Here is a 25,399-nt window from a genome sequence, read left to right on the forward strand (position 1 = left end):
TCAGAGAGGTCTTTGAAACCTTGAATAAGAGTTTCAAATTTGGGGAAATGACACTCTCTAATTGTTTTATATTTTTTACATTTTGTCAGGAAATGCAGCTCCGTCTCAGGTTCTGCTGTTGTGCAGTGGTTGCACAGCCTTTCCTCTACAGGGAGCCAGGTTTTCCTGTGTCTACCCTTCTCAATGGCAAGGCTGTGCTCACTGAGCCTGTACTTTGTCAAGGTTTTTCTAAGGTTTTGATCAGTAACCGTAGTCAAATAGTTAGCCACGGTGTACTGTCGATTTAGGGCCAGATAGCACTGCATTTTGCTCTGTGCTTGTGCTTGTGTTTCCCAATAAGCAATGTAGTTTTGTTTTCCTGAGAACCTCTCTCTCTCTCTCTCTCTCTTTATCCCTCTATCCCTCTCTAACTCTATCCCTCCATCTCTATCCCTCTCTCTCTCTCTCTCACTCTTTCCCCCTCTCTCTATACCTCTCTATCCCTCTCTCTCTCTCTTTCTCTCTCACTCTCTATCCCCCTCTCTCTCTATACCTCTCTATCCCTCTCTAACTCTTTCTCGCTCTCTCTCTCACTCTCTTTCCCCCTCTCTCTCTAACTCTCTCTCTCGCTCTCTCTCTCTATCCCTCTTTAACTCTCTCTCTCTCTAACTCTCTCTATCCCTCTAACTCTCTCTCTCTATCCCTCTCTCTCTCTAACTAACCCTCTCTCTCTATCCCTCTCTCTCTCTAACTAACCCTCTCTCTCTCTATCCCTCTCTCTCTTGCTATCCCTCTATCCCTCTCTCTCTCTCTCGTCTCCTCTTTTTCTCCTTCCCCCTGTACCTTCCTATAGGAATGAAGATGCTATCAACCAGATGGCCGTTCCCCCCTTTTCAAACCCTCCTGCTGTCCTCTCCTCCACTGAAGTGAGTCCTATTCTCACACACACACACACACACACACACACACACACACACACACACACACACACACACACACACACACACACACACACACACACACACACACACACACACACACACACTCTCCTATGATCGAATGGTCATCCAAAAGCTGATGGAGCAGGGCACTAGCCATGACCTTATGCGAAAGCATCTGCTCAGTGGGGGGGGGGGGGGGGGGGGGGGGCACATATCTGATCAGTGCACTTATCTGGAGAAATTAACTCAATTGGAAGGAATGGCAGTGCATTTGACAACTTTCTATTTTGAATGTGTTGACTCAATGTTGTCATCACCACATTCATCATCACCATCATCATCATTATTGTTATCCCAGACTCATCCCCCCAAACCAGCAGCAGTAGCATCCCCGGCCCCCACAGAGAAGTCTCAAACCCCAGAGAGCCTGGCCCTCAGCAGGGGACCCCTGGAGGCCTCCATCTCCATCAGCGAGGTAAGAGGCTCCACTCCCCATGCTCTGTTACCTGTCCTAAGAAAACTGACGGAAACAGGGAGGGACTACTTAGACTTGTCCAATAAGAAACGCTTGTTTAATTTTTCTGTTTTGCTACATTTTGCATGTACTTTCTAAATAGGAACCTGATGTTGGATTGAAGTGTTCCGTCTAGCTATCTTCTTAATACATTTTCTGCTCCGTGTCTGGCAATTCTGTTGCTCTGACCTGTATTTCTCTCCAACTTTCTTTCTTTCTCTCTCTTTATCGCTCTCTCTGTCTCTCTCTCTCTGTCTCTCTTTCTGTCTCTCTCTCCCTCTCTCTCTCTGTCTCTCTCTCCCTCTCTCTCTCTCTGTCTCTCTCTCCCTCTCTCTCTCTGTCTCTCTCTCTATCTCTCGCACACACTCGCGCTCACACTCACTCTCTCTCACACACACACACACACACACACACACACACACACACACACACACACACACACACACACACACAGGTGAAGTCCAGTGTTGGGTCCAGTGGGAGCACAGCTACGGAGCTTGTGTCCAGAGAAGCAACACTCAAGATCCTCCGAGAGACTTCCTCAAAGGTCATCTGACAGGAAGCCCATGTGTTACCTCCTCTTTGCACCCTACACATCCCTACCAGCCTGAGAGCCTCTCTCTGTATCCAGGCAACAAGCCACTGAGTTGTTTACTGACTTGGTTTCTCAGGTCTAAATGAGTTGAGCAACTGCAAACCCCCAACATGAACACCAGACAGACACTACAAACCCCCAACATGAACACCAGACAGACACTACAAACCCCCAACATGAACACCAGGCAGACACTACAAACCCCCAACATGAACACCAGGCAGACACTACAAATTCCCAACATGAACACCAGACAGACACTACAAACCCCCAACATGAACACCAGGCAGACACTACAAACCCCCAACATGAACACCAGACAGACACAACAAACCCCCAACATGAACACCGGGCAGACACTACAAACCCCCAACATGAACACCAGACAGACACTACAAACCCCCAACATGAACACCGGGCAGACACTACAAACCCCCAACATGAACACCAGGCACACTACAAACCCCCAACATGAACACCGGGCAGACACTACAAACCCCCAACATGAACACCGGGCAGACACTACAAACCCCCAACATGAACACCGGGCAGACACTACAAACCCCCAACATGAACACCGGGCAGACACTACAAACCCCCAACATGAACACCGGGCAGACACTACAAACCCCCAACATGAACTCCGGGCAGACACTACAAACCCCCAACATGAACACCGGGCAGACACTACAAACCCCCAACATGAACACCGGGCAGACACTACAAACCCCCAACATGAACACCAGACAGACACTACAAACCCCCAACATGAACACCGGGCAGACACTACAAACCCCCAACAAATGCACTTTTCCAGAGCGATGAATTCAAACCTGTGACCGGTATTCTTCTGACCTAGTGTGTGTGTATGTGTGTGTGCGTGCATGCGTGTGTGTGTGCGTGTGTTGTGGTGTGTGTTGTGTGTGTTCATGCTTGTACCTCTTGTTTGTGCTCTCTGCAGAAGGCCTCAGAGAACGAGGCTGAGTCTTCAGAGAGTGTGACTGTGCCGGCTGCCAAGGCCCCCTCGGAGCAGGTGAGCATCGCAGTGGATTTGGGTTACCTGTATACCTAACAGCACTCCATGTAGTACAATGGAATCCACTCTGTGGAAGATAGAATGAATCAGAACGAGCTCATAGTATTAGATAACTTGTGTTTAATATGCATTATTCAGTTATTCACAACTATTTTAAAGACAAAGATCTGGATAATATTTATGTTTCTGTTGTGTTTTGCCGTTAGTGTGCGTATGCGCGCGCGCGCGCGTGTGTGTGTGTGTGTGCGTGCGTGTGTGTGTGTGTGTGAAGCAGCTGACAGAGCCCATCCCACTCAGGGTTGGCATAAAAACCATCTGCCCATGGAGTGCTGTGAACTTCATCCATCAACCAGTGGCTGAAATGCCAGTGTGCCCCAGCCCATGTGTGGTCACTGAACCCAGTACAGGGCTATGCTGAGGACGTTCACATCTCCTCCAGAGAGGACCATGCTATCAAAGACATGCTCTCTCGCACAGATGACTTTTTGAAATGGTCTGGGAGTGAAAGACAGTAAATGTTCTGTGTAACCGCTGGTAACCGCTGGTACAAGTCTAGAACTGATAAACCCCCAACATTTACACTAACGAATAAACCAATCAGAGTTTACTCTCAAACAATACATATAGTTATCTTTGACATAAGTTTAATGTTGCTGGTGAGTGGGCGGAACAAGTTGAGGAGCTTGTTATTCAACCAGGCTTGATATGATTGACATGTCCCCTCTGCCTGTCGTCATGAAGCTAGAGGCTGTGAGAGAGGTGGTCCTAGTAAAGATTCAACATCTGCTTACAAATGTGCCTCTCCCACAGAAGGTTCTGGGGGAAATGAATAACAAAACTGTTCAGGTGGTGAGAAAGTGGCTCTGCTTCAACACACACACCACACGTGACGTTGTCTTCCTGAGCCAAAGACAGGGGCGTTTAGGCGTTCTGAATATTGAGTGGATTTACACTGCTGCCAGACAGACTCACCTGTTGAACATGCTCAACAGTGACGATGTGACAGTGAAAGGAGTTATCCAGAGCCTCCCTTCTGGACCTACGGAGGCGGAAGGTTCCACTGGCCAGGGACACTGAGGAAAACCTCCTGGGCTTCAGGAGGAAGGTTCCACTGGCCAGGGACACTGAGGACAACTCCCTGGGCTTCAGGAGGAAGGTTCCACTGGCCAGGGACACTGAGGTCAACTTCCTGGGCTTCAGGAGGAAGGTTCCACTGGTCAGGGACACTGAGGTCAACTTCCTGGGCTTCAGGAGGAAGGTTCCACTGGCCAGGGACACTGGGGAAAACCTCCTGGGCTTCAGGAGGAAGGTTCCACTGGCCAGGGACACTGGGGAAAACCTCCTGGGCTTCAGGATGAAGGTTCCACTGGCCATGGACACTGAGGACAACCTCCTGGGCTTCAAGAGGAAGGTTCCACTGGTCAGGGACACTGAGGTCAACTTCCTGGGCTTCAGGAGGAAGGTTCCACTGGCCAGGGACACTGAGGACGACCTCCTGGGCTTCAGGAGGAAGGCAAATGGAATATTGGACACTCGTGCTGCTGGCTTTGGTGTCTGGTCAGACTGGTCGAACCTCAACAACCTGTGCAACCGGACTGGAGTGTAGCTCAGGTGGACACGGACTGATAGGCAAACTGAGCCAGTGACTGCCTCTGATGCAGTTGTTGCAGATTGTGGTGTTGTTGTGGAGACGTCTGTCACCATGATGGAACATCTCATCCTACATCCAGGAGCACACTCCTCGGTATTAGACGGATGCAGCTACTGTAACACTGGACTGGCCTGAGGCTGCGGGGGAAACTCACTGCTCTTCACTGTGCTGACCACTCTGTCTCCCAGCTACTGTAACACTGGACTGGCCTGAGGCTGCGGGGGAAACTCGATGCTCTTCACTGTGCTGACCACTCTGTCTCCCAGCTACTGTAACACTGGACTGGCCTGAGGCTGCGGGGGAAACTCACTGCTCTGCACTGTGCTGACCACTGTCTCTCAGCTACTGTAACACTGGACTGGCCTGAGGCTGCGGGGGAAACTCGATGCTCTTCACTGTGCTGACCACTCTGTCTCCCAGCTACTATAACACTGGACTGGCCTGAGGCTGCGGGGGAAACTCACTGCTCTGGACTGTGCTGAGCACTGTCTCTCAGCTACTGTAACACTGGACTGGCCTGAGGCTGCAGGGGAAACTCGATGCTCTTCACTGTGCTGACCACTCTGTCTCCCAGCTACTGTAACACTGGACTGGCCTGAGGCTGCGGGGGAAACTCACTGCTCTGGACTGTGCTGAGCACTGTCTCTCAGCTACTGTAACACTGGACTGGCCTGAGGCTGCGGGGGAAACTCACTGCTCTGGACTGTGCTGAGCACTGTCTCTCAGCTACTGTAACACTGGACTGGCCTGAGGCTGCAGGGGAAACTCGATGCTCTTCACTGTGCTGACCACTCTGTCTCCCAGCTACTGTAACACTGGACTGGCCTGAGGCTGCGGGGGAAACTCGATGCTCTTCACTGTGCTGACCACTCTGTCTCCCATTCCATTTACCAGAATGGTGCCATTGGCGAGGACATTCTCACCTTTATTGTTAAGGCGAGGCTGCAAGCTCTACCAACAAAATACCATGTAGCACTCTGGTACCCTGCAAACCATGACCCATTTTGTATTCTACATGAGTCAATTTTAATGGAGTCCATTGTCCATGTTGTGAATGGCTGCTGTTCATACAAGGATTTGTACATTGCTAGACATGTCGACCTGATAGCCAGCGAGCGAGACAAGTGGATGCACAAACATTGTTGTGTAAGAGGAAGCGGGTGTGATGATGATGTGTTTTCCTGTGTGTCATATACACCAGATATTATTGTTGTGGGGGGAGGGGCTCATTCTGGAAGTGGGCTGCTCATTGGACGGCTACGTGGACAAGGCCTTTGCAGAGAAGCTGCTTCAGGACCAGCCCCTCGTGGCATGCTGGGACATCCTCGGGTTTAGGTGCAAGCTGGTGGTGCTGATATTTGGCAGTCTCGGCCACGTTCACAGGCTTGCAGTGCGTGGCCTCCAGATTGAGGGCCTGACAAAAACTATGGCAAAGCAATTGGCTCGGAACAGTTCTGTTTCAGCTGTCTTGGACAGCCTAGCTGATTGGAGAAGGGGGAGTTTTCTTTACATTTGAGTGGCAGGCATACAAGGACCTTTAAAATGGTTGCATCCTTTTTTTGTCAATTTGATTGGTCGATTCAAATTAAGTATTTAAAATGTGTGTGTGTGCGCAGACTGCGAGCCTGTCCAAAACCTGTCGGCTCTCCTGTAAGCTGCCTGTGGTGAGCTCTGTGAAAGGGGGGCTGGTGCCCCCACCTGCCTCTTTCCTGCCTTCCTCCTGCACCAGCCCAGACTTTGAGTACTGCAGCAAAGGTATGGAGCCACACTCACAGCCAGCAGGTCATTTACAGGGCTACATTAGGGACCCTAAGAGCACAAGGTGTTGAAAATACGAAAAAAAAGCCGCCTCTCTGTGCTAGTGATATTTAACAGTCTGATGGCCTTGAGATAGAAGGCCATAATGTGTATTATATAGTATATTCCATAATATTCATTATAAAGAGGACAGCCAACAACATAAACACTTGCATTGAGGTTTGATAACAAAATCTCTCTTCTCCCTATCTCCTCCCTCTCTCTATGCTGTAGACCCATCCACGTGCCCTATCGTTCCAGGCCAGGAGATAATCATAGAGATCGCCAAGGGTCGCTCTGGCCTGGGTCTCAGCATCGTAGGGGGAAAAGACACCCAGCTGGTAAGACTGCTAGCCTTGCTCAGTGGCGACCATGTTGACCATGACAGGTTACCTCAACTTGTCTCTGTCTCAGCCAGAGATGAGAGCCACAGCTACACTGCAAAGTAGCCTAGCTTTCTCTTTCTCTCTCTCTCTCTTACACACTCTCTCTCTCTCTCTCTTTCTCTTTCTCTCTCTCACACTCTCTCTCTCTCTTTCTCTTTCTCTGACTCTCTTACACTCTCTCTCTCTCTTTCTCTCACTCTCTCTCTCTCTCACACTCTCTCTCTCTCTTTCTCTTTCTCTCTCTCACTCTCTCTCTCTCTCTCTTACACTCTCTCTCTCTCTCTCTCTTTCTCTCACTCTCTCTCACACTCTCTCGCTCTCTCTTTCTCTCTTACACATTATCTTTCTCTCTCTCACACTCTCTCTCTCTCTCTCTCTCTCTAGTGATCCATGAGGTGTATGAGAAGGGGGTGACAGGTGTTTGTGGTGGTTTTAGTGGAATGAGGATGTCTCATTAAAGTAAGACAAAAAGACAACAGTCTCTCTCGCTCTCTTTCTCTCTCCTTCTCGCTCTCTTTTTCTCCATCTCTCTCTCTCAAGGATGCCATAGTGATCCATGAGGTATATGAGGAGGGGGCGGCGGCACGCGATGGACGACTCTGGGCTGGAGATCAGATCCTAGAGGTTAGTCTCTCTCTTTTATCTCTCTCTTTCTCTCTCCCCCTCTGTTTGTCTCTCTCTCAGTGTATGCTGGGATTGTTTTGTATTTGAGAGGCCGTGTGGAGGGCTCTGTCCTTACTTATTTTCTTCATCTTTTCTTTCAGTTTGTATTTTCTATGGTGGGGGGTTAACACACTGTTAGTTTAGCGGTACCCACTGTTTTCATTCAAAGTTAGGGAGGAAGAGGACAGAGTTTTAGTTTCCTGGGGATTGAATGGTGTGGTATGCGCGATGGCTTCGCAGCCTAGCGCGGAGGAGACACTGTAGTTACGGCAGGGATTCAGGTGTGTTCCTGAGAATGGAGTTAAGGTGGAGGAGGTTCTGCTCGCGGTCGGCGAATGTAGGAGCTGAATTTATACATTCCGCATCCAGAATGAACAAAGCTGTGGTTGTGTTCATGAAAATAGTATATTTAGTGGGTAGGCTGATTGCTAGTGGAATATTGGTAAGGGATGTGTTGGTGCTGATTTCTCTCCTGTTGAGTCCTTTGACGAGGGTTGTAGTTGTGAATCTGCCTCTGTTTATTACAGATGATCAAATCAGGAAAGAGCTGAGTGGTTTTGGTAAGTCTGCTTGCGGTTTTCGTGTCGGCAGGTTTTCAGGCAGATGCCGTTAAGCATGTTGTTTCGTTCCGGAGGAAAGTGTTTATGTTTCTGAACAACAATGAGCAACAGTTAAATGTGATTTTAACCTGTCTTGGGTAGGGGGCAGTATTTTCACGTCCGGATGAAAAGCGTGCCCAAAGTAAACTGCCTGTTACTCAGGCCCAGAAGCTAGGATAAGCATATAATTGGTAGATTTGGATAGAAAACACTCTACAGCTTCTACAACTGTTAACATAATGTCTGTGAGTATAACAGAACTGATATGGCAGGCGAAACTCCGAGGGCAAAAACAATTCAGCCTACCACTATTTTCAATGGCTGTCACTTTTATTATAAGGCGAAGTCCTCCCAGATTGCAGTTCCTTGGGCTTCCACTAGATGTCAACAGTCTTTAGAAAGAGTTTCAGGCTGGTTTTTGGAAAAATGAGCCAGAAATTGTAGTTTTTCTAGGTGGCTCCCATTTTGGCTGTAGTGTTTCCAAGCGTGTGAATGAGAGCGCGTTCTTTGGTATTTTTCTCCGGTAAAGACAATAACGATTCTCCGTCTTAAATTTTGTCATTTATTTACGTATTAGGCTACCTAATGTTTGATTATAAACGTTGTTTGACTTGTTTGGAAAAGTTTATTAGTAACGTTCATTTTGTATGCATTTTGGGGATTTGGGGCACAAGAGGTTTGCGTGCCCACATAAAGGCCGTAGACAAGGTGAGGATACAAGCGCCAGTTGGGGAAATCGAGGTCAACGTGCAGCGGGCCATGAGACGCAGGCAGCAGAGGCTGGGCCTAGTCATGTTATAGATGGTGGTGTAGATGAGGCTGGGTCTAGTCATGTTATAGATGGTGGTATAGATGAGACTGGGTCTAGTCATGTTATAGATGGTGGTGTAGATGAGGCTGGGTCTAGTCATGTTGTAGATGAGGCTGGGTCTTGTCATGCTATAGATGGTGGTATAGATGAGTCTGGGTCTAGTCATGTTATAGAAGGTGGTGTAGATGAGACTGGGTCTAGTCAGGTTATAGATGGTGGTGTAGATGAGGCTGGGTCTAGTCATGTTGTAGATGAGGCTGGGTCTAGTCAGGTTATAGATGGTGGTGTAGATGAGGCTGGGTCTAGTCATGTTATAGATGGTGGTGTAGATGAGGCTGGGTCTAGTCATGCTATAGATGGTGGTGTAGAAGAGGCTGGGTCTAGTCATGTTATAGATGAGGCTGGGTCTAGTCATGTTATAGATGGTGGTATAGATGAGACTGGGTCTAGTCATGTTATAGATGGTGGTATAGATGAGACTGGGTGTAGTCAGGTTGTAGATGGTGGTGTAGATGAGGCTGGGTCTAGTCATGTTATAGATGGTGGAGTAGATGAGGCTGGGTCTAGTCAGGTTATAGATGGTGGTGTAGATGAGGCTGGGTCTAGTCATGTTATAGATGGTGGTGTAGATGAGGCTGGGTCTAGTCATGCTATAGATGGTGGTGTAGAAGAGGCTGGGTCTAGTCATGTTATAGATGAGGCTGGGTCTAGTCATGTTATAGATGGTGGTATAGATGAGACTGGGTCTAGTCATGTTATAGATGGTGGTATAGATGAGACTGGGTGTAGTCAGGTTGTAGATGGTGGTGTAGATGAGGCTGGGTCTAGTCAGGTTATAGATGGTGGTGTAGATGAGGCTGGGTCTAGTCATGTTATAGATGGTGGTGTAGATGAGGCTGGGTCTAGTCATGTTATAGATGGTGGTGTAGATGAGACTGGGTCTAGTCATGTTATAGATGGTGGTGTAGATGAGGCTGGGTCTAGTCATGTTATAGATGGTGGTGTAGATGAGACTGGGTCTAGTCATGTTATAGATGGTGGTGTAGATGAGGCTGGGTCTAGTCATGTTGTAGATGAGTCTGGGTCTAGTCAGGTTATAGATGGTGGTGTAGATGAGGCTGGGTCTAGTCAGGTTATAGATGGTGGTGTAGATGAGGCTGGGTCTAGTCATGGTATAGATGGTGGTGTAGATGAGGCTGGGTCTAGTCATGTTATAGATGGTGGTGTAGATGAGACTGGGTCTAGTCATGTTATAGATGGTGGTGTAGATGAGGCTGGGTCTAGTCATGTTGTAGATGAGGCTGGGTCTATTCATGTTATAGATGGTGGTATAGATGAGACTGGGTCTAGTCATGTTATAGATGGTGGTGTAGATGAGGCTGGGTCTAGTCATGTTGTAGATGAGGCTGGGTCTAGTCATGTTATAGAAGGTGGTGTAGATGAGACTGGGTCTAGTCAGGTTATAGATGGTGGTGTAGATGAGGCTGGGTCTAGTCATGCTATAGATGGTGGTGTAGATGAGGCTGGGTCTAGTCATGTTGTAGATGAGGCTGGGTCTAGTCAGGTTATATATGGTGGTGTAGATGAGGCTGGGTCTAGTCATGTTATAGATGGTGGTGTAGATGAGACTGGGTCTAGTCATGTTATAGATGAGGCTGGGTCTAGTCATGTTATAGATGGTGGTGTAGATGAGACTGGGTCTAGTCAGGTTATAGATGGTGGTGTAGATGAGGCTGGGTCTAGTCATGTTATAGATGGTGGTGTAGATGAGACTGGGTCTAATCATGTTATAGATGGTGGTGTAGATGAGGCTGGGTCTAGTCATGGTATAGATGAGGCTGGGTCTAGTCATGCTATATATGGTGGTATAGATGAGACTGGGTCTAGTCAGGTTATAGATGGTGGTGTAGATGAGGCTGGGTCTAGTCATGTTATAGATGAGGCTGGGTCTAGTCATGTTATAGATGGTGGTATAGATGAGACTGGGTCTTGTCATGTTGTAGATGAGGCTGGGTCTAGTCATGTTATAGATGGTGGTATAGATGAGACTGGGTCTAGTCAGGTTATAGATGGTGGTGTAGATGAGGCTGGGTCTAGTCATGTTATAGATGGTGGTATAGATGAGGCTGGGTCTAGTCATGTTATAGATGGTGGTGTAGATGAGGCTGGGTCTAGTCAGGCTATGCTAGTGGATGAGGATAGTGTAGTGGGGAAGGGGAAGCAACTAGGGGGAGGGGGGGAGTGTCAAGCGGAAGAGGAATAAGGGGGAGAAGAAAAAGGTGGGAGGGGAGAGGCTGGTGTGGTCAAAGGCACCAAGGAACCTTTGCCGTGTGCTGGGGGGGAGGCCCCGACTAAGGAGAAAGGACAGGTGGTCAGGATGGAGGATGGAGAAGAGGAAGGGGAGTTTGAGGGTAGAGGACAATGAGGAGGCTTTCTGTTCAGACTCCTCCTCAGTGGGTCCAGAGCTGACAGCCAGTCAGGCAGAGGTGTCAAAGTACACGGTGAGGGTACTGTCAAGGTTCCTGAGTGAGACTAAAGGGAAAAAGAAGGTTAAACTTTAAGCTTTTTTTGGTGATCTGGGAAAGTTTGTAAGATCTGTTTGTGGCTAGGGTGAGTGCATGTCCAGGGACATGTCCAGGAATCAGAGCAATAGGCTGTTGGGCGCTTCCATTCTCCCGGTGGGATTTTCAGATCACCACGTAACCATGGCTCGGTTGTCTATTTCACCAGGTCCTCCCAGGCATCCTATTAGAGGTTTAATGTAAAGCTCTTACAAGATGCCACCTTTTGCTCAGGTTTCCAGACTTTTTGTTAAAGGTCGGGGCAGCGAAGAGAGGAGTATGAGTCTCTAAGTCAATGGTGGGATGTGGAAAAGTACAAATTCGGCTTTTCTGTCAATACTATACAGCTCTCATCCTCAGAGGCTAGGAGAGTAATGGGGGAACTTGAGTGTAGTATCAGTGAGGTGGAGGTAGAGCTGGTGGGGCAAGGCAATGTAGGCCTCCAGGCTAATTTCACTGAATTACGTAGGAACCTGAGCAGTTTTTTCCAGGTTAAAGTAAAGGGAGCACTTGTAAGAGCTAGGTTCTCCATGCTCAAGGAGATGGATGCTCCCAGCTCCTTCTTCTTTGGTTTGGAAAGACAGAGCGGTGAAGCCAAGGGTATGCATTGTCTACGGCTGTCAGATGGGCGGGTGACCTCTGTGGTGGGGGAGATGCGGACTGTGGAGATTTATACTGAGTTGTATAGGGCAGAAGTGTGTGATCCTATGTGTGCTCAGGTCTTGTTTGCAGAACTCTCTTAGCTCTCTCTGGCACAGAGGGATGAAATAGACATTTCCCTGTTCTCCCATGAACTAGCAGAGGCCGTAACTCCGATGTCCCCCAGCCCTGCACCGGGGGTTGATGGACTCCCAGTTGAGTTTTATAAAAAATTCTGGGGAATAATTGGACCGTACTTCCTTTGCCTGAGTGCGTCGGGGTAGGAGAATTGCCGATGAGATGTCGTCGGGCAGTTCTGACTCTCCTGTCCAGAAAGGGAACTTGTGTGAACTTAAGAACTGGAGGCCTGTGGCATATCTCTGTGCGGACTACAAGATATTTGCCAAGGTCCTCGCTAACAGATTTAAGTCCCATCTGGACTCTATAGAGCAGACCTGTGGACTCTGTAGAGCAGACATCTGGACTCTATAGACCAGACATCTGGACTCTATAGAGCAGACATCTGGACTCTGTAGAGCAGACCTGTGGACTCTGTAGAGCAGACATCTGGACTCTATAGACCAGACATCTGGACTCTATAGAGCAGACATCTGGACTCTATAGAGCAGACCTGTGGACTCTGTAGAGCAGACATCTGGACTCTATAGACCAGACATCTGGACTCTGTAGAGCAGACATCTGGACTCTATAGACCAGACATCTGGACTCTATAGAGCAGACATCTGGACTCTATAGAACAGACATCTGGACTCTGTAGAGCAGACATCGGGACTCTATAGAGCAGACATCTGGACTCTATAGACCAGACATCTGGACTCTATAGAGCAGACATCTGGACTCTATAGAGCAGACATCTGGACTCTATAGAGCAGACATCTGGACTCTATAGACCAGACATCTGGACTCTATAGACCAGACATCTGGACTCTATAGAGCAGACATCTGGACTCTATAGAGCAGACATCTGGACTCTATAGACCAGACATTTGGACTATAGACCAGACATCTGGACTCTATAGACCAGACATCTGGACTCTATAGACCAGACATCTGGACTCTATAGACCAGACATCTGGACTCTATAGACCAGACATCTGGACTCTATAGAGAAGACATTTGGACTCTATAGACCAGACATTTGGACTATAGACCAGACATCTGGACTCTATAGACCAGACATCTGGACTCTATAGAGCAGACATCTGGACTCTATAGACCAGACATCTGGACTCTATAGAGCAGACATCTGGACTCTATAGACCAGACATTTGGACTCTATAGACCAGACACCTGGACTCTATAGACCAGACATTTGGACTCTATAGAGCAGACATCTGGACTCTATAGACCAGACATTTGGACTCTATAGACAAGACATTTGGACTCTATAGACCAGACATTTGGACTCTATAGAACAGACATCTGGACTCTATAAACCAGACACCTGGACTCTATAAACCAGACATTTGGGCTCTATAGACCAGACATCTGGACTCTATAGACCAGACATCTGGACTCTATAGAGCAGACATCTGGACTCTATAGAGCAGACACCTGGACTCTATAGACCAGACATTTGGACTATAGACCAGACATCTGGACTCTATAGACCAGACATCTGGACTCTATAGACCAGACATCTGGACTCTATAGACCAGACATCTGGACTCTATAGACCAGACATCTGGACTCTATAGACCAGACATCTGGACTCTATAGACCAGACATCTGGACTCTATAGAGAAGACATTTGGATTCTATAGACCAGACATTTGGACTATAGACCAGACATCTGGACTCTATAGACCAGACATCTGGACTCTATAGACCAGACATCTGGACTCTATAGAGCAGACATCTGGACTCTATAGAGCAGACATCTGGACTCTATAGAGCAGACATCTGGACTCTATAGACCAGACATCTGGACTCTATAGAGCAGACATCTGGACTCTATAGAGCAGACACCTGGACTCTATAGACCAGACATTTGGACTATAGACCAGACATCTGGACTCTATAGACCAGACATTTGGACTCTATAGACCAGACACCTGGACTCTATAGACCAGACATTTGGACTCTATAGACCAGACATCTGGACTCTATAGACCAGACATCTGGACTCTATAGAGAAGACATTTGGATTCTATAGACCAGACATTTGGACTATAGACCAGACATCTGGACTCTATAGACCAGACATCTGGACTCTATAGACCAGACATCTGGACTCTATAGAGCAGACATCTGGACTCTATAGAGCAGACATCTGGACTCTATAGAGCAGACATCTGGACTCTATAGACCAGACATCTGGACTCTATAGAGCAGACATCTGGACTCTATAGAGCAGACACCTGGACTCTATAGACCAGACATTTGGACTATAGACCAGACATCTGGACTCTATAGACCAGACATTTGGACTCTATAGACCAGACACCTGGACTCTATAGACCAGACATTTGGACTCTATAGACCAGACATCTGGACTCTATAGACCAGACATTTGGACTCTATAGAGCAGACATCTGGACTCTATAGACCAGACATCTGGACTCTATAGAGCAGACATCTGGACTCTATAGAGCAGACATCTGGACTCTATAAACCAGACATCTGGACTCTATAGACCAGACATCTGGACTCTATAAACCAGACATCTGGACTCTATAGACCAGACATCTGGACTCTATAAACCAGACATCTGGACTCTATAGAGCAGACATCTGGACTCTATAGACCAGACATCTGGACTCTATAGAGCAGACATGTGGACTCTATAGACCAGACATCTGGACTCTATAGACCAGACATTTGGACTCTATAGAGCAGACATCTGGACTCTATAAACCAGACATCTGGACTCTATAGACCAGACATCTGGACTCTATAGAGCAGACATCTGGACTCTATAAACCAGACATCTGGACTCTATAGACCAGACATCTGGACTCTATAAACCAGACATCTGGACTCTATAGACCAGACATCTGGACTCTATAAACCAGACATCTGGACTATAGAGCAGACATCTGGACTCTATAGACCAGACATGTGGACTCTATAGAGCAGACATGTGGACTCTATAGACCAGACATCTGGACTCTATAGAGCAGACATCTGGACTCTATAGAGCAGACATCTGGACTCTATAAACCAGACATCTGGACTCTATGGACCAGACATCTGGACTCTATGGACCAGACATCTGGACTCTATAGACCAGACATCTGGACTCTATAGACCAGAAATATTGTGTACCAGGATGCTCAATGACGGACAACTTGTTCTTAATCAGGGACATGTTGGAGAGTTTCTAATGTGTACTTTGGACTAGTCTCTTTAAATCAAGAGAGGGCTTTTGATAAAGTGGACCATGAGGATCTGTTTAATGTGATGTCTGTGTTTGGGTTTGGGAAAGGTTTTTGGCCTGTGTGAAGCTGTTGTATGCTGGAGCGTCATGTATGGTCAAGGTGGGAGGGGGGCTCAGTAGGCCAGTCTGGGTGAGGCATTAGACAAGGATGCCATTGAGCCTTTTTTGGGCCTGCTACGTAGTAGACTGCAGGGAGTGTTCTGGACAGGCATGGGTGTGTTGACAGGCATAGCAGTGTCAGTGTATGCAGATGACGTTTCTGTGATGGTCAGGATATGCAGGCACCAGAGACCAGTCTGAAGGTGTACGAGGGAGCTTCGTCAGCTAAGGTGAACTGGGACAAGAGCGAAGCTCTGTTATGTGGGGCATCGGGGTATAGGGCCCCCCCTCTGCTTCCAGGGGGTTTGCAGTGGGGTTGTTAAGGGCTTAAAATGTTGGGGGTGTACCTGGGCTCAGAGAGGTGGGTCAGGAAGAACTGAGAGGGGCTGTCACAGGCAGTGGTGTCAAGACTGGCCAGGTGGAGGTAGCTCCTGTCCCATGTGTCATGAGTGAGTGTGCTGACAATCAACAACCTGCGGTGCTGAGGGCCTGGCAGCTGCTAAGGCCCACACGAGAAGGGGGTGTGGAGCTTGGGCTGTGGGAGGAGCCTATCTTAGGAGTGAAGGCACATCAGTGACCGGGGGTATGTGGGGTGGAGAGTATGGTGGGTTTTAGATGGAGGGGACTCTACAAATCCCCAGTACCAAAGAGGTCAGCGGACCTCCAGTGGAGGGTTCTATATGGAGCCATGGCCACTAACAGCTGGTTGGCACGGGTTGACCCGGGAGTCGGACAGGGGTGTCCTTTCTGTGTTATGAGAGAAACTGTGATTCATGTGTTTTCTGTGTGTGCCAGGTTAATGCCATCAATGTTTATGTTGGAATGTCTGTGTGAGAGGTTGGGGGTGCAGTTTAATGTCAGGATGTTTATAGTGGGGTACAGGTATTCGAATAAGGAAAAGGCCAAATGTGTTTTGTTGAATTTTCTGTTTGCTCAGGCAAAGTTGGCTATTTGTCTAACAAGGAGGAACAGGGTCAAAGGTGGAGGGATAACAGACCCTTTACTAGTATTTAATGGGATGGTCTCTGTGCGCCTTAGGGTAGAATTTGAGTTCTATACAATGATAAACAGTGTGGACATACTCTGTAGTAAGGTCTGCTGTTCTGTCTTATAGTGTGACAGACCAGGACATACTCTGTAGTAAGGTCTACTGTTCTGTCTTATAGTGTGACAGACCAGGACATACTCTGTAGTAAGGTCTACTGTTCTGTCTTATAGTGTGACAGACCAGGACATACTCTGTAGTAAGGTCTGCTGTTCTGTCTTATAGTGTGACAAACCAGGACATACTCTGTAGTAAGGTCTACTGGTATGTCTTATAGTGTGACAGACCAGGACATACTCTGTAGTAAGGTCTGCTGTTCTGTCTTATAGTGTGACAGACCAGGACATACTCTGTAGTAAGGTCTACTGTTCTGTCTTATAGTGTGACAGACCAGGACATACTCTGTAGTAAGGTCTACTGTTCTGTCTTATAGTGTGACAGACCAGGACATACTCTGTAGTAAGGTCTACTGTTCTGTCTTATAGTGTGACAGACCAGGACATACTCTGTAGTAAGGTCTGCTGTTCTGTCTTATAGTGTGACAGACCAGGACATACTCTGTAGTAAGGTCTACTGTTCTGTCTTATAGTGTGACAGACCAGGACATACTCTGTAGTAAGGTCTGCTGTTCTGTCTTATAGTGTGACAGACCAGGACATACTCTGTAGTAAGATCTGCTGTTCTGTCTTATAGTGTGACAGACCAGGACATACTCTGTAGTAAGGTCTACTGTTCTGTCTTATAGTGTGACAAACCAGGACATACTCTGTAGTAAGGTCTACTGTTCTGTCTTATAGTGTGACAGACCAGGACATACTCTGTAGTAAGGTCTACTGTTCTGTCTTATAGTGTGACAGACCAGGACATACTCTGTAGTCAGTAGCGTGCCGTGGGCCTGGCGCCTGGGCCTTCAGTGAGGTCCTACACAGTCCCACCCGAATTAATCCACCTGTTATTACCATCATTTAGATGCCATGGCTCTAGACACTATACATTTAGACAGAAATGCAGTATAACCAGGCGTTGCGTCACCTTGAAATTGACATTTTTTTCAGAGAATTGCAGGGGAAGAGTACAATACAGTACAGTTCAACTAATAGGCAAGAACATAGTCGAGTGCAACAGAGTTATATTAATATTCTTCTTCTATCCATTTCTGGTCCACAAACTTTGAGCTTTAAGTCCCCCAAAAAATAAATACAGTGTGTTCACTAAACAGCGCATTGTCGCACCCAAAGCAGTTTCACCGTGATGATAAAGACACATAACTATTCACTGAAAATAAAAGAAAACAAATAATTTGCAACATAGGCTATTTGCCATTTTATTTTGTTAATATATAGGCTATTTAATATTAACGAAATAAAATGCGAAACATACATACACATTTAATAAAAAATAACATGCATTGTATGCCTACTCACCAAAGACTGATTATTAGACAGTTGCGTGCGCTTAGGGGATCGTGAGAAAAATGCTGCAAGGCCATTGAGGTTGGCAAAGAAGACCTTGCATTCTTTAAGCTTTGAGGCTCCTTGAGTCAGTACTAAATTTAGTCGATGTGCATAGCAGTGAATGAATAAGGCCATCGGTGCCCTCTCCTTAACTTTAGCCCGCACCCCATTGAGTCCAGATGCCATGACTGCTGCGCCATCAAAACACTGTGCCACAACTTTATCCAGACTACATTCATTTTCCTCCAAGAAACGGAAAATAAGAGCGGCAATGTCATCAGCTCGCTTGCCGCTTGTCACATCTTCAAACCGGATAAATCGCTCCTTGACTCCCGTGTCCGTCACATAACGCAGGGCGAGTGAGAGCTGTAGCTCCACTCTGGTGTCCCCAAACGTTTTCAAAAGCACCATTGCTTGTAAGTGCCCAGGCGGACTTTGGTGTCTCGTTGCTGCCTTGGTTAGACAACTCAAGTTTGCAAAGCCAGTGTGGCTCCAAACACCAAATCGATCACTTGCAAATAATAGGCATTCCCAGCAGTACAGTTTGCAGTGCTTCTCGGAGCCTGTGAGCCATTGACAGCGCTCATAGTTGAAACTTTGAAAGTGGCGAACGATCGAACCCCTTTCCCGCCTGTGACAGGCTTTGTGGCGTCGGGCGACCTGTCCTTACAATGTCTAACTTTTCTTGAAAAGTTCGTCTTGAGAATGGCGTTATAATTATATCCTCGACCAAATCGATATCTTCTCCTCCTTCCGCCATTGTGGGTTCAAAAAACAGTTTAGGTAGTACGCGAATTAATTCGTTTATCAAATTCAGTTTCCTAGATCTGCATAGACCTGCCCATAGGACCTGCCTCTCAATATTGGTAATCCAATCAAAAGACGTGGACGCCCTACGCCTGCTAGCTGGCTCCTGTGTAACACTGGAGCCAGCCAGCAGGCGTACAATAGCCAACTCTAAAGCTGATTGGTTGACACAAAATTTTAATTTCCATTCACTTTAAGCTACAAGCGCCTGCACTGTTGATTCTGAAGGCCTAAGAGCAGATTTTAGACCCCTGGCAACACATGATGGCTGAATATGATTGGATAAAAGATCTAACATAAAGACCAGCCCTCCAAATCTCAACCTGGGGCTGGAAGCAGTGCAACCAAGAGGAAAGCTATGAAATGAAGAGTATAACTCTTACTCTGGGGAATAATTTAATACATATTTGTGGGAAAATATATTTAAAAAAATATATATATTCTGATGATGTTTAGGCCAGCAGAGAAGGCCTTGCAGGCCCTGACGGCCCACCACTGTCTGTAGTAAGGTCTACTGGTATGTCTTATAGTGTGACAGACCAGGACATACTCTGTAGTAAGGTCTACTGTTCTGTCTTATAGTGTGACAGACCAGGACATACTCTGTAGTAAGGTCTACTGTTCTGTCTTATAGTGTGACAGACCAGGACATACTCTGTAGTAAGGTCTGCTGTTCTGTCTTATAGTGTGACAGACCAGGACATACTCTGTAGTAAGATCTACTGGTATGTATTATAGTGTGACAGACCAGGACATACTCTGTAGTAAGGTCTACTGTTCTGTCTTATAGTGTGACAAACCAGGACATACTCTGTAGTAAGGTCTACTGTTCTGTCTTATAGTGTGACAAACCAGGACATACTCTGTAGTAAGGTCTACTGTTCTGTCTTATAGTGTGACAGACCAGGACATACTCTGTAGTAAGGTCTACTGTTCTGTCTTATAGTGTGACAAACCAGGACATACTCTGTAGTAAGGTCTACTGTTCTGTCTTATAGTGTGACAAACCAGGACATACTCTGTAGTAAGGTCTACTGTTCTGTCTTATAGTGTGACAAACCAGGACATACTCTGTAGTAAGGTCTACTGTTCTGTCTTATAGTGTGACAAACCAGGACATACTCTGTAGTAAGGTCTACTGTTCTGTCTTATAGTGTGACAGACCAGGACATACTCTGTAGTAAGGTCTACTGTTCTGTCTTATAGTGTGACAGACCAGGACATACTCTGTAGTAAGGTCTACTGTTCTGTCTTATAGTGTGACAGACCAGGACATACTCTGTAGTAAGGTCTGCTGTTCTGTCTTATAGTGTGACAGACCAGGACATACTCTGTAGTAAGGTCTACTGTTCTGTCTTATAGTGTGACAGACCAGGACATACTCTGTAGTAAGGTCTGCTGTTCTGTCTTATAGTGTGACAGACCAGGACATACTCTGTAGTAAGGTCTGCTGTTCTGTCTTATAGTGTGACAGACCAGGACATACTCTGTAGTAAGGTCTACTGTTCTGTCTTATAGTGTGACAGACCAGGACATACTCTGTAGTAAGGTCTGCTGTCTCCATGTTTTCTCCTAGAAATGATCCTCAACAGGCAGGGTAAGAAATCCTGCGATACGTTCTTCAAATTGAATGAGATAAATACGTCTGATTTAAGCGTATTTGAAGCAGTGGATCAGGAAGTCCTGCTGTACTTCACCTGACCCACAATGCTTACAACGTCTTTCTTCTCTCGCCGTCCATGGTTTTTTATGGCATCCTGTTTCTATTGCCAGGCTATGGTCACTCAGTCTGTACATTGTTAATGTTTTTGATTGAAATATTGGATTTTGACGAGGTGTTGTGATAATTTGATATCTGTTTATAATTTGGTAATATTGAAGTTTGTGATCAGATAAAATGTTGTTTTGCCAATAAATTGTGTATGACTTTTAGATAGAGATTTCTGTTTGTGAGATTTTTGTTATTGATTGTTGAATTTAGCTGGTGCTTTTTGTGCAGTTGCTCTGAAGGGTCACTGTGTTGTGGTGTTTGTATAGGAAAGCCTTATGGTGATAGTATTCTGGATTACAGTGTCCAGAATTTGGTGTCTTTTTTTTCCAACTTGGAGTGCTAGGGAGAATCTCCTGTTTTCTACCCTACAGGGTATGTTTGAGGAATTTCTGGCGCAAACCTAAATTCCAGGTGTACAATTTTGGCGTGGCTTTTCTCTCCCTCTCTCTTTCCCTCTCTCTCTCTCTCTCACTCTTATTTGACATTTTTGTCATTTAGCAGACACTTTTATCCAGACCGACTTACAGGAGACAATTAGGGTTAAGTGCCTTGCCCAAGGACACATGGGCAGATTTTTCACATAGTCGGCTCAGGGATTCAAACCAGCGACCTTTCAGTATGTTTCAAATGCTCTACATTCTCAATTAAGTAAGCAGTTTTCACGCCTCTTAATAGGAAAGAGGAGTCAACTGAAGATTGGAACAAAATATGTGTTATTACTCCTATCTATCATATCCACATAGGTTAGCTTTTTTTCTCTCTCTCTCTCTGTCTCTCTCTCTCTCGATCTCTCTCTCTCTCTCTGTCTCTCTCTCTTTCTCTCTCTCTCTTTCTCTTTTTCTTTCTTTCTTTCTCTCTCTCTCTCTCTCTCTCTCTCTCTCTCTCTCTTTCTCTTTCTCTTTCTCTTTCTTTCTCTCTCTCTGTCTCTGTCTCTCTCTATCGCTCTCTCTCGCTCTCTCTCTCTCGCTCTCTCTTTCTCTTTCTCTTTCTTTCTCTTTCTCTTTCTCTTTCTCTTTCTCTTTCTCTTTCTCTTTCTCTCTCTCTCTCTTTCTCTCTCTCTCTCTCTCTCTCTCTCTCTCTCTCTCTCTTTCTTTCTCTCTCTCTCTCTCTCTCTCCTCACCTTGTCTAACAGGTCTGATAACTGTGCAATAGAGAAGAAAAATAGAAATATGACAGTAACCTCTGCACCTCTTATAACCTCATATCTTACGTCACATTGTCATGTTCCCCAGTGCACTCAATTTAGCCAATGTCTCCCTCTACTGGAATTATACATTTCTCTGGCCTTCACTAGTGGCTTGTGTGCGTGCGTGCGTGCGTGCGTGCGTGCGTGCGTGCGTGCGTGCGTGTGTGCGTGCGTGCGTGTGTGTGTGTGTGTGTGTGCGTGCGTGCGTGCGTGTGTGTATACATATATATATCTACACACACGACCATCCAGGTAAATGGTGTGGACCTGCGTAGCGCGGCCCATGAGGACGCCATCACAGCCCTAAGGCAGACCCCGGCCAAGGTGTGTCTTAAGGTTCTACGGGACGAGGCGAGGTACCGCGACCAGGAGAACCTAGATGTGTTCAGTGTGGAACTGCAGAAAAAGGCTGGCCGTGGCCTGGGCCTCAGTATCGTCGGCAAGAGGTACAGTAGCAACTCACACACACACACATTCGTTGTGTCTTTATAACAGAAGTTTTACCACTATCAGGGAGTCTAATGTGAACCAGCAAGACATGTAAGAGGATCTATGCTGTAGCTATTTGCTACACTCTTACCTGGGATTTGTTGTCAGTAGTGTGCTTTGGTTACCTACATGCTCTCCTTACGATGGCACGGATGAGATCCATTTTGAGCGTACGTAGCCATAGGAATTAATCAAGTATTTAATGAATATGGTAGGAACGGCACAGGGGTGTTCATCTCGGACGTGGTGAAAGGGGGCGCCGCCGAGCTGGATGGCCGGCTGATGCAGGGGGACCAGATTATCTCTGTCAACGGAGATGACATGAGGTCTGCCTCGCAGGAGACGGTAGCTGCCATTCTCAAGGTGAGGGGCAGGGGGGGGGGGGGGGCAGACCTTAGGGCTCACCGTCACACCAAAAACCAACCACATAGACTTGATGTATGAAACGGCCTTCAGTCCAGTTTGAATAAATCTGCCATTATAGACAAACACACACTACCATTCAAAAGTTTGGGGTCACTTAGAAATGTCATTGTTTTTGAAAGAAAAAAAAATCCATTAAAATAACATCAAATTGATCAGAAATACAGTATAGACATTGTTAATGTTGTAAATGACTATTGTAACTGGAAACGGCTGATTTTTAATGGAATATTTACATGGGCGTATAGAGGCCCATTATCAGCAACCATCACTCCTGTGTTCCAATGGCACGTTGTGTTAGCTAATCCAAGTTTACAATTTTAAAATTCTAATTGATCATTATAAAACCCTTTTGCAATTATGTTAGCACAGCTGAAACAGACGCCTCACAAGTCAACTGGCAGCTTCATTAAATAGTACCCCCAAAACACCAATCTCAACTTCAACAGTGAAGAGGTGACTCCGGGATGCTGGCCTTCTAGGCAGTTGCTAAGAATAAGCCATATCTCTGACTGGCTAATAAAAATAAAAGATTAAGATGGTCAAAAGAACACAGACACTGGACATAGGAACTCTGCCTAGAAGGCCAGCATCCAGGAGTTGCCTCTTCACTGTTGACGTTGAGACTGGTGTTTTGCGGGTACTATTTAATGAAGCTGCCAGTTGAGGACTTGTAAGGTATCTGTTTCTCAAACTAGACACTCTAATGTACTTATCCTCTTGCTCAGTTGTGCACTGGGGCCTCCCACTCCTCTTTACATTCTGGTTAGAGCCAGTTCGCGCTGTTCTGTGAAGCGAGTGTAGTACACAGCATTGTACGAGATCTTCAGTTTCTTGGCAATTTCTCGCATGGAATAGCCTTTATTTCCCAGAAAAATAATAGACTGACGAGATTCGAAGAAAGGTCTTTGTTTCTGGACATTTTTAGCCTGTAATTGAACCCACAAATGCTGATGCTCCAGATACTCAACTAGTCTAAAGAAGGCCAGTTTTATTGCTTATTTAATCAGAACAACAGTTTTCAGCTGTGCTAACAGAATTGCAAAAGGGTTTTCTAATGATTAATTAGCCTTTTAAAATTATAAACTTGGATTAGCTAACACAACGTGCCATTGGAACACTGGAGTGATGGTTGCTGATAATGGGCCTCTGTACGCCTATGTAGATATTCCATTAAAAAACAGCCGTTTACAGCTACAATAGTCATTTACAGCATTAACAATGTCTTCACTGTATTTATCATCAATTTGATGTTATTTTAATGGATAATTTTTTTTGCTTTTCTTTCAAAAACAAGGACATTTCTAAGTGACCCCAAACTTTCGAACGGTAGTGTATACTCCACAATTACAGAAAAAAACAATCAATTACAGTAGTCGCAGACAAACAAATAACTACCACCTTCACAGACAAACAAATAACTACCACCTTCACAGACAAACAAATAACTACCACCTTCACAGACAAACAAATAACTACCACCTTCACAGTAAAAACAAATAACTACTGCCTTCGCAGACAAATAACTAACTACAGCCTTCGCAGACAAACAAATAACTACAGCCTTTAAAGACAAACAAATAACTACAGCCTTCGCAGACAAACAAATAACTACAGCCTTCGCAGACAAACAAATAACCACCACCTTCACAGTAAAAACAAATAACTACTGCCTTCGCAGACAAATAACTAACTACAGCCTTCGCAGACAAACAAATAACTACAGCCTTCGCAGACAAACAAATAACTACAGACTTCGCAGACAAATAACTAACTACAGCCTTCGCAGACAAACAAATAACTACAGCCTTCGCAGACAAACAAATAACTACAGCCTTTAAAGACAAACAAATAACTACAGACTTCCCAGACAAACAAATGACTACAGACTTCACAGACAAAGAACTACACTAAAACAAATAACAACAGCTAATACTTGAAACACATCAAAGTAACACATCAAAGAACATCCCTCTCATTGTCACAGTCCAAAACAATAGAGTGCAATAGTAATGGAGTCTTTTTGTAGGTACTGTTCGTTGAACAAAGCCTATGGGGAAATTTACGTTTTTGGATAAACGCCAAAAATAAGTTCTGTGTTAAACACAGGCTTAGGAGATATTATATGTTTTGTTCTATGGGTTAATCTTAAACAGCTAACGCCACTTTTTGTTAATTTTGAAGCATTTATGTAATAACAAAAGCAGATAAAGCACATATAGACTTCATCATTCATAAAGATCATGTTAACTGACTGATATTATCTCATAGAACAACATGTATAAGATCTGCTAAGCCTGGGTTAACCTCAGAGCTAGTTTTTGGTGTTTATCGCAAAACCCTATTCTTTCCCCATTCATTTTTCCCATAGCAATGGTTGAACAAACCAGAGGTAAAATCATTTCCGGTTTTTAGGACTACAAGCTGGCGAGCTCTCTGTACCAGCCTGTCACTAGCCATCAAACTCTTCTTCCTTCTTCCACAAGGGGTCACCAATGGTACAGATATGTTCCAAGGCTGCAGTGCTCTCTTGTGAATTGATGTGCTTTAAGC

At 45.9% G+C, this 25,399-nt stretch overlaps 1 protein-coding gene across 4 annotated transcripts in view; it reads left to right on the forward strand.

The window, feature by feature from the left end:
- The first annotated feature begins 20 nt into the window (after window positions 1-20).
- LOC129867382 (inaD-like protein) overlaps window positions 21-25,399 on the forward strand; it is a 53,108-nt gene continuing 27,729 nt past the window's right edge. For all 4 annotated transcript variants that reach the window (XM_055940745.1, XM_055940747.1, XM_055940746.1 and 1 more), the window contains exons 1-9: window positions 21-905; window positions 1,279-1,395; window positions 1,889-1,981; window positions 2,991-3,062; window positions 6,333-6,471; window positions 6,748-6,854; window positions 7,440-7,523; window positions 22,187-22,380; window positions 22,639-22,786. In XM_055940745.1, coding sequence (XP_055796720.1) covers window positions 855-905; window positions 1,279-1,395; window positions 1,889-1,981; window positions 2,991-3,062; window positions 6,333-6,471; window positions 6,748-6,854; window positions 7,440-7,523; window positions 22,187-22,380; window positions 22,639-22,786 — 1,005 coding nt within the window. In that variant the 5' untranslated portion in view covers window positions 21-854. The remainder of the gene's footprint in view (window positions 906-1,278; window positions 1,396-1,888; window positions 1,982-2,990; window positions 3,063-6,332; window positions 6,472-6,747; window positions 6,855-7,439; window positions 7,524-22,186; window positions 22,381-22,638; window positions 22,787-25,399) is intronic.

The sequence above is a fragment of the Salvelinus fontinalis genome, chromosome 12 (genome assembly GCF_029448725.1).
Source record: "Salvelinus fontinalis isolate EN_2023a chromosome 12, ASM2944872v1, whole genome shotgun sequence".
NCBI lineage: Eukaryota > Metazoa > Chordata > Actinopteri > Salmoniformes > Salmonidae > Salvelinus > Salvelinus fontinalis.